This window comes from Mesocricetus auratus, unplaced genomic scaffold (assembly GCF_017639785.1).
Source record: "Mesocricetus auratus isolate SY011 unplaced genomic scaffold, BCM_Maur_2.0 Super-Scaffold_100003, whole genome shotgun sequence".
Lineage (NCBI taxonomy): Eukaryota > Metazoa > Chordata > Mammalia > Rodentia > Cricetidae > Mesocricetus > Mesocricetus auratus.
The window spans coordinates 41,128,465-41,142,489 of NW_024429188.1; the positions used below are offsets into that span (position 1 = coordinate 41,128,465).

General features: G+C 37.8%; 1 protein-coding gene across 4 annotated transcripts in view; it reads left to right on the forward strand.

Annotated features, from left to right (window-relative positions):
* Positions 1-14,025, forward strand: part of Klhl15 (kelch like family member 15) — a 46,995-nt gene that overhangs the window by 10,188 nt on the left and 22,782 nt on the right. For all 4 annotated transcript variants that reach the window (XM_013126546.3, XM_013126547.3, XM_013126545.3 and 1 more), the window contains one exon: positions 6,970-7,681. In XM_013126546.3, coding sequence (XP_012982000.1) covers positions 6,977-7,681 — 705 coding nt within the window. In that variant the 5' untranslated portion in view covers positions 6,970-6,976. The remainder of the gene's footprint in view (positions 1-6,969; positions 7,682-14,025) is intronic.

Below are 14,025 nucleotides of genomic sequence, written 5' to 3' on the forward strand. Positions count from 1 at the left end.
TTTAGTGATAATTAGGCCACAGGTGGATGCCTACAGCTGCTTTTTGACATGTTTTAATTCTAGTCATACATAGTGTACATCCCCTTTTCCCTTTCTCCTGTCCCTTGCCTTTCTAGATTTCTTGACAAAGTGGTATTCATCTTGATTCATGTTTCCCAAGTGGATCTTACCATATGTGATTGGGGCTATCACCAAAGTGGAGTCTACCTGCTAGGAATTCTAGGCAGGCTAGGCAAACAGGAATGTACCTAGTGTTCAAGACAGGGGGCCTGCTCATGTCTTTAGTGGGTTTTTTTGGTGGGGGGACAGGGAGTTTCCTATTCCTTTATTGCCATATGGTTTTCTGCCATAGTTAGGTGTTTTGATTATTTTTTTAGACCACTTCTCAACACTATAGGCCAGGATGGTCTGCAATTTGTAGCAGTCCTATTGTCTCAGCTTTCCAAGTAGCTGGAATTATAGGCATGACCCACCACACTTGGGGCTGGATTACTTTTTAATATCTCCTGCAAAGGAACCGTAAGCCTGAGGCAGGCTTGAAGTGCATGGCCTGTCTGAAAACAAAAATACCCTCCAAAACAACTTCAGTACCTGCTTTATTTTTGGTGCATAGGGATTGAGTCAGGATAGGGATTGAACCTGGGGCCTTGTACATGTTGAGCTGTATTGCTGATGTGTATTGCAGTCTACATATCTACTTTAAATTTTTTCATTTAGAGGCTGGAGAGGTGGTTCAGGGGTTAGGAGCACTTGTGCTCTTGCAGAAAATGAGTTTGGTTCCTAAAACCCATATGGTGGCTTACAACCATCTGTAACTCAGTTCCACCCGTCTAGTGCCATCTTCTAAACCAGGCATACTCATGATGCACATGTTCATGCAGTCGAAATACTAGTATACACAAAATAAATAAACCTTAAAATGTCTTTTTCATTTAGATAATGTTTTTTTTCATAAAGGTGAATATACCTGTTTGAAACCTTTCTATGTAGTAGTAACTATTGCATACACTGGATCATTTTTCCTTCCTTCCTTCCTTTATTTATTTATTTATTTTTGGTTTTACGAGACAGGGTTTCTCTGTATTGTTTTGGAGGCTGTCGGTCCAGCCTGGCCTCTAACTCACAGAGATCCGCCTGCCTCTGCCTCCTGCGTGCTGGAATTAAAGGCGTGCGCCACCACCACCTGGCTCCTTCCTTCCTTCCTTTATTTATTTTTTAATCTTTTTTTTTATTCATTTATTATGAATACAACATCCTGCTTCTACTTATGCCAGCAGGCCAGGGGAGGGCACCGGATCTCATTATGGATGGTTGTGAGCCACCATGTGGTTGCTGGGAATTGAACTCAGGACCTCTGGAAGAGCAGTCAGTGCTCTTAACCTCTGAGCCATCTCTCCAGCCCTCCTTCCTTTATTTTTAAGCAGTGTTGAAGATTGATGTCAGGGCTTTGTGCATGGTAGGCAAGGACTTTACTGAGCTCCAGCCCTTAGAGATGAGCTTTCTGATATGAGATAAAATATATAATAATTTAGGCAATGTCAAAATAACAGAAACAGTCTATTCATAGTATATGAATGGTAATGTCTAGGCTTTGGATGTTAAATTTTCATTGAATGTGATTGGTATATATGGATGATCAATGATAGTTGGTAACCATGACCCTGAGACCCTACCAGAATTTTCATCCAGTTAAATTTGTTATGGTGTTTTACTTGGTAATATAGTGGTAGCTTCCTACTACAGTGATTATCCAGACCCCATGCTGTTTGAGGTTACTTTTGTTTCTAATATTTTATTTTTGTACATATACCTTATAAATATCTGAGCTAATTAACTTTTAAAAATGATTCAGACAAGCCTACGATGGTGACGCATGCCTTTGATTCTGGTACTCCAGAGGCAGACGCAGGTGGATCTCTGAGTTCAAGGCCAGTTTGGTCTACAGAGTGAGTTCCAAGACAGCCACAGAGTGACACAGAGAAACCCTGTCTCAAAAAACCCAAAACAAAAACAAAACAAAAATTCAGAGGAGACAAAATTGATGGATTATATTAGTAAGTAGCCTAGGTTGGCCTTGAACCCTCTGTAACCATACTGGCCTCAAACTCAATCTTCTTGCTTCAGCTTTCTGAACACTAGAATTGTTAAGTTGCTTACTTACTTTGATCTTTAATATGCAAATTAAAATCTGATAAGTATTATATTGTCTAGAATACTCCCCTATACACAAAAGATAGCCCTCTTTTGTCCTATGTTTTTCAAACACAATTTCACATTAAAAACACTTTTAGCCAGTCATGGTGGTGCATACCTTTAATCCCAGCACTTGGGAGGCAGAGGCACGAGGATCTCTGTGAGTTTGAGACCAGCCTGGTCTATATAGCAAGCTTCAGTACAGCTGGGGCTACATAGAGACCCTGTCTTAAAAAAATATTTAAGAAATATTTTTTAAAGATTGTTTTTGCCTTTTTATTTTTAATATTTGGACAAGGTCTTAACGCATAGCCATGTTCGGACAGGAGGCAGAGGCAGGTTCAAGACCAGCCTGGTTTGCATAATGAGTTTGTAGCAAAGGATGACTTTGAACTCCTGACGCTGACTTCCACTGAGATTACAGGTATATGCCACCACATCTAACTCAGAACTTTTTCTTATTAACATTCATTTGTTCCATGAACTTAGGCTGGGTTCAGTACTGATTAAATAGGTTAAAAAGTCAAAGAAGCTGAAACATAGTGTTAACGACAACATATTGAAGCAGTAGGAAATCTAGTGATCACCTCCTCACAGGAGAGTGGAGGAGTGGTGCCTTAGTGTGTGTGAACACTGTCTTTTTCCCCTTAATTGCATCCGTTGTACAGAGAGGTTTCCTGATTTGTTTTTGTTTGTTTGTTTGTTTTTAGAGACAGTGTTTCTCTGTGACTTTGGAGGTTGTCCTGGAACTCGCTCTTGTAGACCAGGCTGGTCTCGAACTCACAGAGATCCACCTGCCTCTGCCTCCCTAGTGCTGGGATTAAAGGCATTCCCCATCACCGCCTGGCTTGAGGTTTCCTGATTGGTACACATAATGTAGTACCCGGCACACAGGTATTTTTCCTTTAGTAAATAAAAGGGAAACAATGGTAATAGAACAGTGAGATTGGCAGGTGTTGTCTCCAGAAGGAGGAGATAGAGCAGGTGACAGGAGTCAGATATGTTGCCAGTTGCTTTGTTGGAAGGGCTCTTGTTCAAAACCCCCAACCAGAGGAAAAAAGAATGGAGATTGGGTCCCAGCATTGTCACTTGGCAGGGTTTCAGAGCCACTGATGTTGGCTGCTACATCTTCTGATTGTGTTCTCCAAGCCTGATATGATAGCTCAAACATAAAATTCAAGGAGTTCTAGACTGTTTTTAAAGTGGCTATACTGTGGGGCTTATGGTGTACATCTGTAATTCTCTGGAATACAGACAGGGTTTCTCTGTGTAACAGCCCTGGAATTCCTGGAACTCGCTTTGTAGGCCAGGCTGTCTTTGAACTCACTGAGATCCACCTGCATCTGCCTCCCAAGTGCTAGGATTAGAGGTATGTGCCACCATGCTTGGCTTCATTTCTTAATTATGCTGAGAAGGATGTTAATCTGAGACAGGAAGATGCTGTGAGTTCACGGCCAGCCTAGACTGCAAAGTGAGACTCTGAAACCCTGTCTCACAACCATTCCTCCTCCAATGAATATAATATTTCAGAGATTTGTTCATATAAATTATGCTTGGTTGATAACATCTTTTGATTGTGTATCAGTACTCACCAGTAGGAAATGGCCTATAGTTGTTCAAAGAAATAACTGTCTGTAGACACTGAAGGTCTACCTTAAAACTAAAAGATGGATCAGCATAATTTTTGTTTAGCAGGATGGTATGTAAGACAAAGAGGCAAGAAAAAATGGAAGCTCTGCAGGAGTTGTTGATTTGGTATGGGAAAGTATAAGATGTGAAGATTAGATATGATATGACAAATGAAGAATGTCAGTAGCTGTGGTGGTAGATAGAGGCTTATGATCCTATACTTGGGAGGCTGTAGCGAGCTGCCAGTGTGTTCGCAGCTACAGTGCTAGCATACTTCATGATCCGAGGCGCAGGATAAAAATAAAGACAAAGGCAGCGGCTCATTCTTACAAGGAGAATGGCATTTATTATTACAAGGGTAGAGCTTTATATACCAAAGTCAGGTATGGTGGAAAAACACCCAAGGTCAGAAGCCTAGATTACCAGGGACCTCCAGCAAAGGGTGGGCCAAAAACAGGAATTAGCTTTTAGGCAATAAACAGGAACTTGCATGCAGGCCTTACTGGGAGGAGAGGCCGAGAAGTGTTTTGCTAAAAACTCCTAGTAACAAACAGTCAACAGACCCCCATGGGGGAAGGGTGCAACAGGAGGCAAAAGGCCTGAGTTTTTGACTGATTTGGGCTATTATGGCTTCTTTCTTTAAAAGGAGCAATGTTAATTAGGAAGTTGATAGTTTGGATTTCAGATGTGTACTAGTTCTGAATGAGGGCATACCTTGAGGGTTTGCAGTGGAATAAGGGAGATTATATAGGAGTTGAGGGATACTGGAAGCTATGACATGGTTTTTGTGGGGTCTCTATGTGAATGCTGAATAGGTACATGTAACTCAGCTAGATGCCAGTTCGTTAGGTGGGAGAGTGATTGATCAAGAGGTATGTAACAAGAGACAACAGAGGATGGATTTTTCTTATCACAAGTCCCAAGTTTTATTTAGGAAAGGGATGGTAGAAAGTTAAGGAAAGGATTAGGAATATCTGTATGCCTTAGAAGAATATTTTTTAAGATGGGTGAAAGTGAGAATAGAAGCAGAATGTCTGGAAGGTGGGAATTTGAGGAAAAATATTTAAATGAGGATGGAGAAGGAACTTTGGGACCAACATGTACATGTAAGGATATTTTTGTGTAACAAAGCAAGGTTCCACAGGGCACAATGGAAGGAGTTGTGAGGGCATTTGGGGATGGAGAAATCATTAGAGGGGAAGCAAGGAACTGTGTGAACATACAAAGAGAAAAACAAGATAGACAAGGACCTGAGGTAGATCTTAGTGAGAAGAAGAAAATTATTTCAGTTCATAAACAGAATAGATTAAATCAGTTTATTTTTTCTTTGTTTAGGCCTAGTTTATTTTTCTTATTCATATTTTTATAATGCTTGGAATTGAACCCAGGGCCTGCATACTATAAATATGCATTCTACATCTAAGCTATGGCCCTCATAAATGTAATTTGGTCTTTCTTTCTATCTCTTTCTTTCCTTCTCTCTCTTTCTTTGCCTCCCTTCCCCCTCCTCTCTCTCTTTTGTTTTTTTGAGACAGGGTTTCTTTGTGTAGTCCTGGCTGGCCTGGAACTCGCTCTGTAGACGAGACTGGCCTCAAACTCACAGAGATCTGCCTGTATTTTGAGACAGGGTCTCACTTTGTAGCTCTGGCTGGTTGGAACTTGATATATGGCATGGCTGGCCTTGAACTCAGATCCACCTGCATCTACCTCCTTGAGTGTTGGGGTTAAAGACATGCCTCCATGCCAGCCTCCTGTATCTAATTTTAATTGTACTGTGTTAGCTTAATTTCTTTTTGTTGTTGTTCTTTTGAGACAGGATTTCCTATAAGTAGCAGCCCTAGCTGCCCTGAAACTCACTCTGTAGACCAGGTTGGCCTTGAACTCACAGAGATCTACCTGCCTCTGGCTCCCAAGTGCTGGAATTAAAGATATGCACCACCATACCTGTCTTAATTTCTTAACTATGTGGAAATTTGTTTGCTTTTATTTAAAGATTATATATTTTAGATATAAAAGCATTCATCTTTTTTTAAAAATGAGGTTAATGAGGTAAGTATAAAAGAAATGTCTCTTAAAACTTATAACCCGGGCTCATCATTTTATTATCTGTCCTTCTAGATTTTTTCTCATCTGAACAGATACATATCTAATTTACTTTTGAAGGTATAATCAGTATACCGTGGTAACATCCAATAAACATCTTTTGTCAGAATAGGCAGATTGCTACCACCACTCTTACCTGTTATAGTAATCTACCATTAGACTGTACCATATTTACTTATTAATCTGTTGTCAGACTTGTTTTTGTTTTAAAGAGTGTCCTGTTATGTAGCTCTGACTGGTCAGAACTTAATGCAGTCCTCCTGCCTCTGTTTCCCGAGTACTGCTTAGATTATAGGTATGTGTCATATACCCCGCAAGTGTCAAGCTTTTAAGTCATTTTTTTGTAGACAAGGAAGGTCTGTCTTTGTAGCCCAAGACAGGAGCTGGTCTGGAACTTGCTGTGTAAATCAGGCTGACTTTGAATTCTCAGCAGGCTTTGCTTATCACCCCCACTTACACCCTTTTCTCCCTCCTTCCTTTTCTTACTCCATCATGTGCAGGCTGGCCTGGAACTCTGCATTAGAGTGATGTTTTTCTTTCAGCCTCTTGAGCTGGAACTACAAATGCATGCTGCTGTGCCAGATACTTCATAGTAGTTTATTATAAATAGTTCTAAGAATTTATCTGCACAACTTGGCATGTTTATCCAATTACTTTCTTTGGGTGAATTTCTAGGAATTTTCAAATTTGGCTTTTTTGTATAATTTGCTTATGAAATCTTTTGTACTCCTAATTCTGGGGCATATATATATATATATTTGATGAATTGCCTAAAGTAAGTCAGATGGGTGTGTATTGTTTGTAAGTTAACAGGTTACCATTGTTTGATAGATATATCTTTAGAAGAGTCTCTTCACCAGGTAGGAAGCCAAAAGCATTAGCTTGGAAACTTTCATAGAAGATTACTTTCTCTCTAATGGTTTGTATACTTTAAGAGTTTGCCAGTAGATCTAAGATATTATAAAAACTGTTACAGCTTTTAATAATAACCTTCTGAATGCATGAACATGATTAATACCATTTTCTTTAATTACTGTTTTACAGGTGATTCATGGCAGGGGACGTGGAAGGTTTCTGTTCTTCCATCCATGACACCAGTGTCTCTGCTGGGTTCAGAGCACTGTATGAGGAGGGATTGCTTCTTGATGTCACTCTGGTTATTGAAGACCATCAGTTCCAGGCCCATAAAGCACTCTTGGCCACCCAGAGTGATTACTTCAGAATTATGTTCACAGCAGACATGAGAGAACGCGATCAGGACAAAATTCATTTGAAAGGTCTAACAGCTACCGGTTTCAGCCATGTTCTTCAATTTATGTATTATGGAACTATAGAACTGAGTATGAATACTGTTCATGAAATCCTTCAGGCTGCAATGTATGTTCAGCTTATAGAAGTGGTGAAGTTCTGCTGTTCTTTTCTGTTAGCCAAAATCTGCTTAGAAAATTGTGCAGAAATTATGAGACTCTTAGATGATTTCGGTGTTAACATCGAGGGAGTCAGGGAGAAGCTGGACGCCTTTCTGCTAGACAACTTTGTGCCACTCATGTCCAGGCCTGACTTCCTGTCCTATCTGAGCTTTGAGAAGCTCATGTCTTATCTGGATAATGATCATCTGAGCAGGTTTCCAGAAATAGAGCTGTACGAGGCTGTGCAGTCTTGGCTGCGACATGATAGACGACGATGGAGACATACAGATACTATCATTCAGAACATCAGGTTTTGTTTGATGACTCCATCCAGCGTTTTTGAGAAGGTTGGTGCATTTGAAAGCAATAGACAGGATTCCTCAATTAGTTAAAGATGTTGTTATAGATAAGATTCCTAGAGTTGGTCAAGAGTCAAAAAAAGGAGTAGTTTATAAGAATATTTTATATATAAGAAACTGATGTTGTTATATCTTATGCATTTAGGTGTTTTTAAAATACATTTTGTGGGTGAAGGGTAAACCAGGTAGGTAGTAGAATAGTTCCACCTTTAAAGTATTTTTAAGGTTGGATGATAATGTGATGCAAATATTACATATTTGCTTTAGCTTTTCTTATTATGAACTGGGCTAGATTATTTTTAAAAGTTAATTTAAGTAATTCAGTGCTAGAATTGGCATTGAGGATTTTTACAATTCTACGTGATACATATACATTAAATCTATTTTATTTAAAATGCAATAAGGGCATATACAATAGCTCTTGATGACTAGTAGGCCACTGAGTCTTCCATACTCTTGCTTATTTCGGTTCCCCATTTCACTGTGAATACTAACTAAATTTATCCATGAAACCAAGATATATATCTAAAACCATTTTGCTGCTTCCAAACTAGTTGACCATAAATCCTCTATGTACATTCATCAGTCATCCCTATGTACATTTTATCATTTAAATGGTTCTATTTTAAAATACTGTCTCTAAAACAGCCTTGGCCTTTTTGCAAGCATCTTCATTTTTATATCAGAGTCTCACTTGTGATCCATTCTTGCCCGAAGGAGAGAGAGCAGCTTCAGTAATTGCTTAACTTAATTGGTTTCTAATCACATGGTTACCTCTGGGGCTCTGTTTACCTCTTGCATCTTTTCTTCTTTCTAGAAAGCACACAAAACTTGGTCAACAGACACCCTTCATGTTAAAACATTCAGCTTTAACTAACGGACTGTGTGAAAAATAATCTCTGAAAAGGAGGTTTGTTTATGCCATTTGATAAATAAACAAATTTGGACCTTTGAATAACACTCAGCAGCCTGGCATGTTTCCCCCCCCCCTTCTGAACTGCTATTAAATGTCATTATCTTTAATAGAGAATTTTATGGAATTTTATCTTTATTCTCAAAATGTATTAATATGACAGACATAATTGAAACTAAATCATATGTTTTTGTTCAGTAAGAACCAGCCCCACATCAACTATGTAAACCATTTGCTGATTATGTTGTTGATTTTTTTCCTACCTTTACTATTGTTTTTATTGCTCTCTTTCCCTGGGGATTCATGTTTTGTCTTTATACATTAAATGAGGATGCTTTCTCACTACTAAAACAGAGCCCCCTGCCACCTAGTTTCGATCTAGATTGAAATAGAAAATATTTGTGAAATAGAAAATAAAATTTCATCTCTTGTGGGACATTATAATGGTTAACTGATAGCAGTTAATGATTTGTAAATGCTGAGCTGCTAGGCTAGCCTGCATTTCAATTATCAGTTTTCAAGGTAGACAGTTGTTACAGTGACTAAAAGGTAATGCTATTGGGTAGTTGTTTAACAGTTGAACTTGCTGATTTCCTTTTACACCTATGGCATAACAGTGGTTATCCCCATTGGCTAAGCATGTGGTTTTTATCAGGATAAAAATTGTATTAAGCCTTCTTTCTGGAACTACTTTCTTAGGAAGACTTAAGACCCAGTTGAGAAATTTTTCATTCTTTTATAATATAAAATCTTTCACTTTTACTTTAGTAATACTAGTAAGCTTGCCTTAATAGTGTGTGAGATTTAAGTTTATCAAAGCAATCTGTGGCTTTTTAAATGTTGAGATGCACTTCAGTTATGCAGATTAGAGACCTTATCTCTAGAAATACAACTTTAGAAACTAAACCAATATGGAGAATTTGGTTGGCAAATACATATTTAGATGTGGTTTGGCATGGTGGTATACACCTTTGATCCCAGCACTTAAGCAGAGGCTGGATAATAGAGATACCCTGTCTCAAAACAAAGAGTTTAGTTATTATACATTTTATATTTCTAACTCGTTAGAAATAGTATCCATATATTTTCCTTGTATTCAGAACATTGCAAGTCCCATACAAGAGCATTAAAAAAACATGGCTTATATATGCCTGGTCCTAGAGTGGGCATAAAAGTGTAAAGGTAAATTCATGCTGGTCCTTTTTTAGTAAGAGAGTCTCCAGGGGCAGGAAGTGTAACTATTTTTGATTTGTGGTTTTTACCCCATTTGCTGAAATTTATAAAAATGGATATTTTTCTTCAAGTAAGGGTTTTACTGTATCCCAGGCTGGGCTTAAACATATTATAGAGCCCAGGCTGGCCTGACACTCAGGATACTCTGCCTCAGCCTTCTCAAGTTCAGGGATTATATGCACATGCCACATCTGGCAGGGAGTGTTTATGGCCTTGTTTTAGCTTTTATGTGTTTTACATTTTCTGTTGTAAATTTACTTAAACATAAAAATAGAGTGATCACTTGAAACAAACATACCAAGTTAATAGTTGTTAACATATGTGCTATATAGGTAGAGATTGTATAGTCTTTTGTATGTGATTTTTTTTCTCCTCCCTGAACTGGTTCAAGGAATGTTGTAGAGCCAGGCAGTGGTGGTGCATGCCTTTAATCCCAGAATTTGGAAGGCAGAGGCAGACAGATCTCTTGAGTATTAGGCTAGCCTACCAGGGCTACACAGAGAAACTGTTTAAAAAAATAAAACAAAAGAATGTTGTAGACATTGTGGCCATTCATCCCTAACTGCTTCACCTATCATTTCCCAAGATTAAGGATATCATCCTGCATAACCAAAATACTATTGTCATCCCCAAGAGAGTCAACAATATTTCTTTAGTGTCATGCAACATCTAGGCCCTTTTCTGTTAGCTCAAAGGTATCTTTTTTTGGTTGCTTTTCATGAACTGAATTTTATTCAAGGTTTGCACAGTACATTTGATTGTATTTGTTTTGAGTTTGAATTGTCTCCCCCTTCCCTCATTTGTTATAAGGATATTTTAACATGAGAAGTTGAATGACTAGTGTAATAAACACTTGTACAGTGTATAGCCATTGCCTAGATTCAAGAACTCTTACATTTGACACGTTTGTTTCCTAGCCTTTGAAAATAAGTTGTAAACATCAAGATACCTCACTCTTAAATACTTAACTATATTTCTCCTATGAGTAAGGATTTTTATTTATTATTATTATTATTACTATTATATTTTTACCTTACAAGTGATACTAAGATCCATCATCAAATTGCTAATGGATATTCTAGTTTTTGCAGTTGCTTGTAAGATCCACTAGAATCCAGTGTTCATACATTGCTTTTTGGTCATTATGTATATCTAAGCTTTCTTAATCCACAGTAGTCTCCATCTTTCTTTTGTTTTTCTTTCCTTTCTTTTTTTTTGAAAGCTTGACTGTTCATTGATTGTCGCAGTGCATTTCACATTCTGGATATATTCTAGATGTATCTGATTATTTCCTTGTGTTGTTAACTTAGTTTCTTCATACCCCTTGTTTCCTAGTAACACATCTATATTTTAGAATCATGTTTTTTCATAAACAATTTACAGGAAAATACTGTAATGTCACAGGAAAAACTTGGAAAACCATTTGGCTGTTCTGATTAGGCTTAGAAATCACCATTTTTTTGTATTATGACTCCTGTGATGAAAACCAAAAATTTTATTCACTCTGTTCTGTGTTAAGTTTCTTTTAGAGTAATAAAATTTCTCTCCCTTAAAGAGAAAGTAGAATACTTCAGTTTAATTGGAGTTAAAATTATATGAAGGGCTAAATTGAAAGAGTACTTCTTGAAAAAAAAAATGAGCCTGGGCCTTCAGTCTGTAGTATAAGCTTAGCATGCACTATATTCAGTTTCCAGTACTACCCAAATCGGGTATAACTGATTTACCTGTATAATGAGGATAACATTGAGCTTCACTGTTCAAAGATTAAGACAACATTAAAGCAGAGCTGGAGAAATGGGTCAGCAGTTAGGAGCACTGGGTGTTTTTTCAGAGACCTGGGTTCAATTCCTAGCACCTACATGACAGCTCACAACTGTCTGTAATTCAATTTCCAAGGGAATCCATGGCACCAGGCATGTTCGTGGGGCACATATATGTATGCATTCAGGCAAAATACATATACACATTAAATAAATAAATCTTTTTTAAAGGCAACAAAAAGGATGCTTCTTATCTCAAATTTACTTTAGAACTAAGAATAAAACCTAGGACCTTAGTGGATTCTAGTAGGTGCTCTACTACTGAACTATATCCCTAGACTTAAATAATTTTGAGATTGATTACATGTTGAAATTACACTTTGGATATATTGAGTTAAATATGTTAAAAAAATTTCACCTTTTGTGGTTTTTAAAGTGTAGTGGTAGCACATGTAAAATTGCATCTTTTGATTTGCATTTGTCATTTGGATTATATTATTATAGCAGAATATTGCTCTAAAGTTAAGGAACTGAGTTTTCATTAGCAACTCTGAATATGCATATAGTAATATTTATGCCCCTCTCCCTAATTCTTACCCTTTGGTTATGTTTATATACAGTTAGTGTTTTTTTCTTTAAGATTTTATTTGTATTTTTATTTGCATTGGTATTTTGCTTGCATGTATGTCTGTGTGAGGGAGTTGGGTCCCCTAGAACTGAAGTTATATAAGAGAGTTGTGAACTGCCATATGGGTGCTAGGAATTAAACCCAGGTTCTCTGGAAAAGTAGTCAGTGCTCTTAACCACTGAGCCATCTCTCCAGCCCCTACAGTTAAAGAACTCCCAGTCCTAAAGATTCATGGTGTGGTTAATAAAGATTAGCTGTTAATGAGTGTAGTATCTCTTTTTGTCATGATCCTTTTTCTGTCTTCAGAAAAATAAACACCTATACAAAGTTTTGGGAAGAAGCTTCTTCCTGTAGCAGTAGTTATCAGATCTGAGCAATGGCATCTTAAAAGGAAAAGAAGTATTCTGTTTCTCCGAGAGGAGCTCCACCCAATCCGATCTCAGGAATCTGAATAAGGCCCTCTAGCTGTGTTGAAATCACTAGGATCACTAGGTTCATTTTCCTGCATTATCATTCCCTATAATCCATCCCTTCTGAATTTCTCTCAGTTCTCTCTCTCTCTCTCTGTTTTGTGTGTACATAATACATATGTGTGTTTGCCAGGTTGTGTCCACTAAGTGCTTTCCACATAGGTAAGAGTCCAAATGTTACCCTCATTTTATATTTAAGAGGTTCAGAAAGGTTAGGAAGCATATTCCAGAACAAGTGGCACTGTTTAGACTGGAATCCAGGTCTGCTTATGCCTCATCAGGAGCTTTCTTAAAACTGCTAGACCAATGAGAGCCCTTGGAGGTAACATGATGAATGCTGTTTACCTGTGATTCACCTTCAGTCATTTAGAAGTTGCTAGTAGAATTGTGAAATTCTAAAATGCTTGCATGAACAACAACAACAAAACCTAAGAAATTCATAACCCTGAAAGAATATAAGATATGAAAGCACATTTTTGTTTTTACTGTCAAATCAAATCTGACAGTTTCAGAGTCTTTTTTTTAATTTAAATTTTTGATGCTGGTTGGGGGTTGGACTCAGGTCTTCACACATTTTAAGGAAGCACTCCAGTACATTCCAAGTTAAATCTTGTCTTTTTGAAACAGTTTTTTAAGTTGATTTGTTTTTAATCTATGTAAGATTCTTAGTTTTGAAAGTAGACTATAATTTCAATTTTTACTTAAGCAGATATCTTTGGCATGTATTTTTACTAGCTTTGATGGCCTTTGCATCTGCTAACAAAGATGAGGCCTGTTATCACAATGAATTTCAGTAAAGAGTTAAATTGTTTAAACCATGCTCTTTGTTTTTTTGTTTGTTTGTTTGTTTGTTTTTGTGACAGGGTCTCATTGGTAACCCAGGCTTGGCTGGAACTCACTATGTAACCTAGGCTAGACAGTCGTCCCATGTTAGCTTTTTGAGTGCTACCATTACAGCTGTGAGCCACTGTACCTGGCTGGTCTTGTGGTTTTTGCTTTTTGAGACAGGGTTTTTCTGTGTAACAGCCCTGTACTGGACTCACTCTGTAGACCAGGTTGGCCTGTAACTCAGAGATCACCCTGCCTCTGCCTCCCAAGTGTTGTGATTAAAGGCATGTGTTACCACTGCCTGGCTTAAAAAACAAGAAACAATATGGGCCTGTCAGATTGCTGAGCAGGTAAAGGCATTTGCCACCAAGCCTGACAACCTGAGTTTCATCCCTGGGACCTAAATGGTGGAAGGAGATATTTGACTTCCAAAAGTTGTCCTCTGATCTTCCCATATGCCATGGCTGCACATGGTCACATATACATAAATAGGCATAATA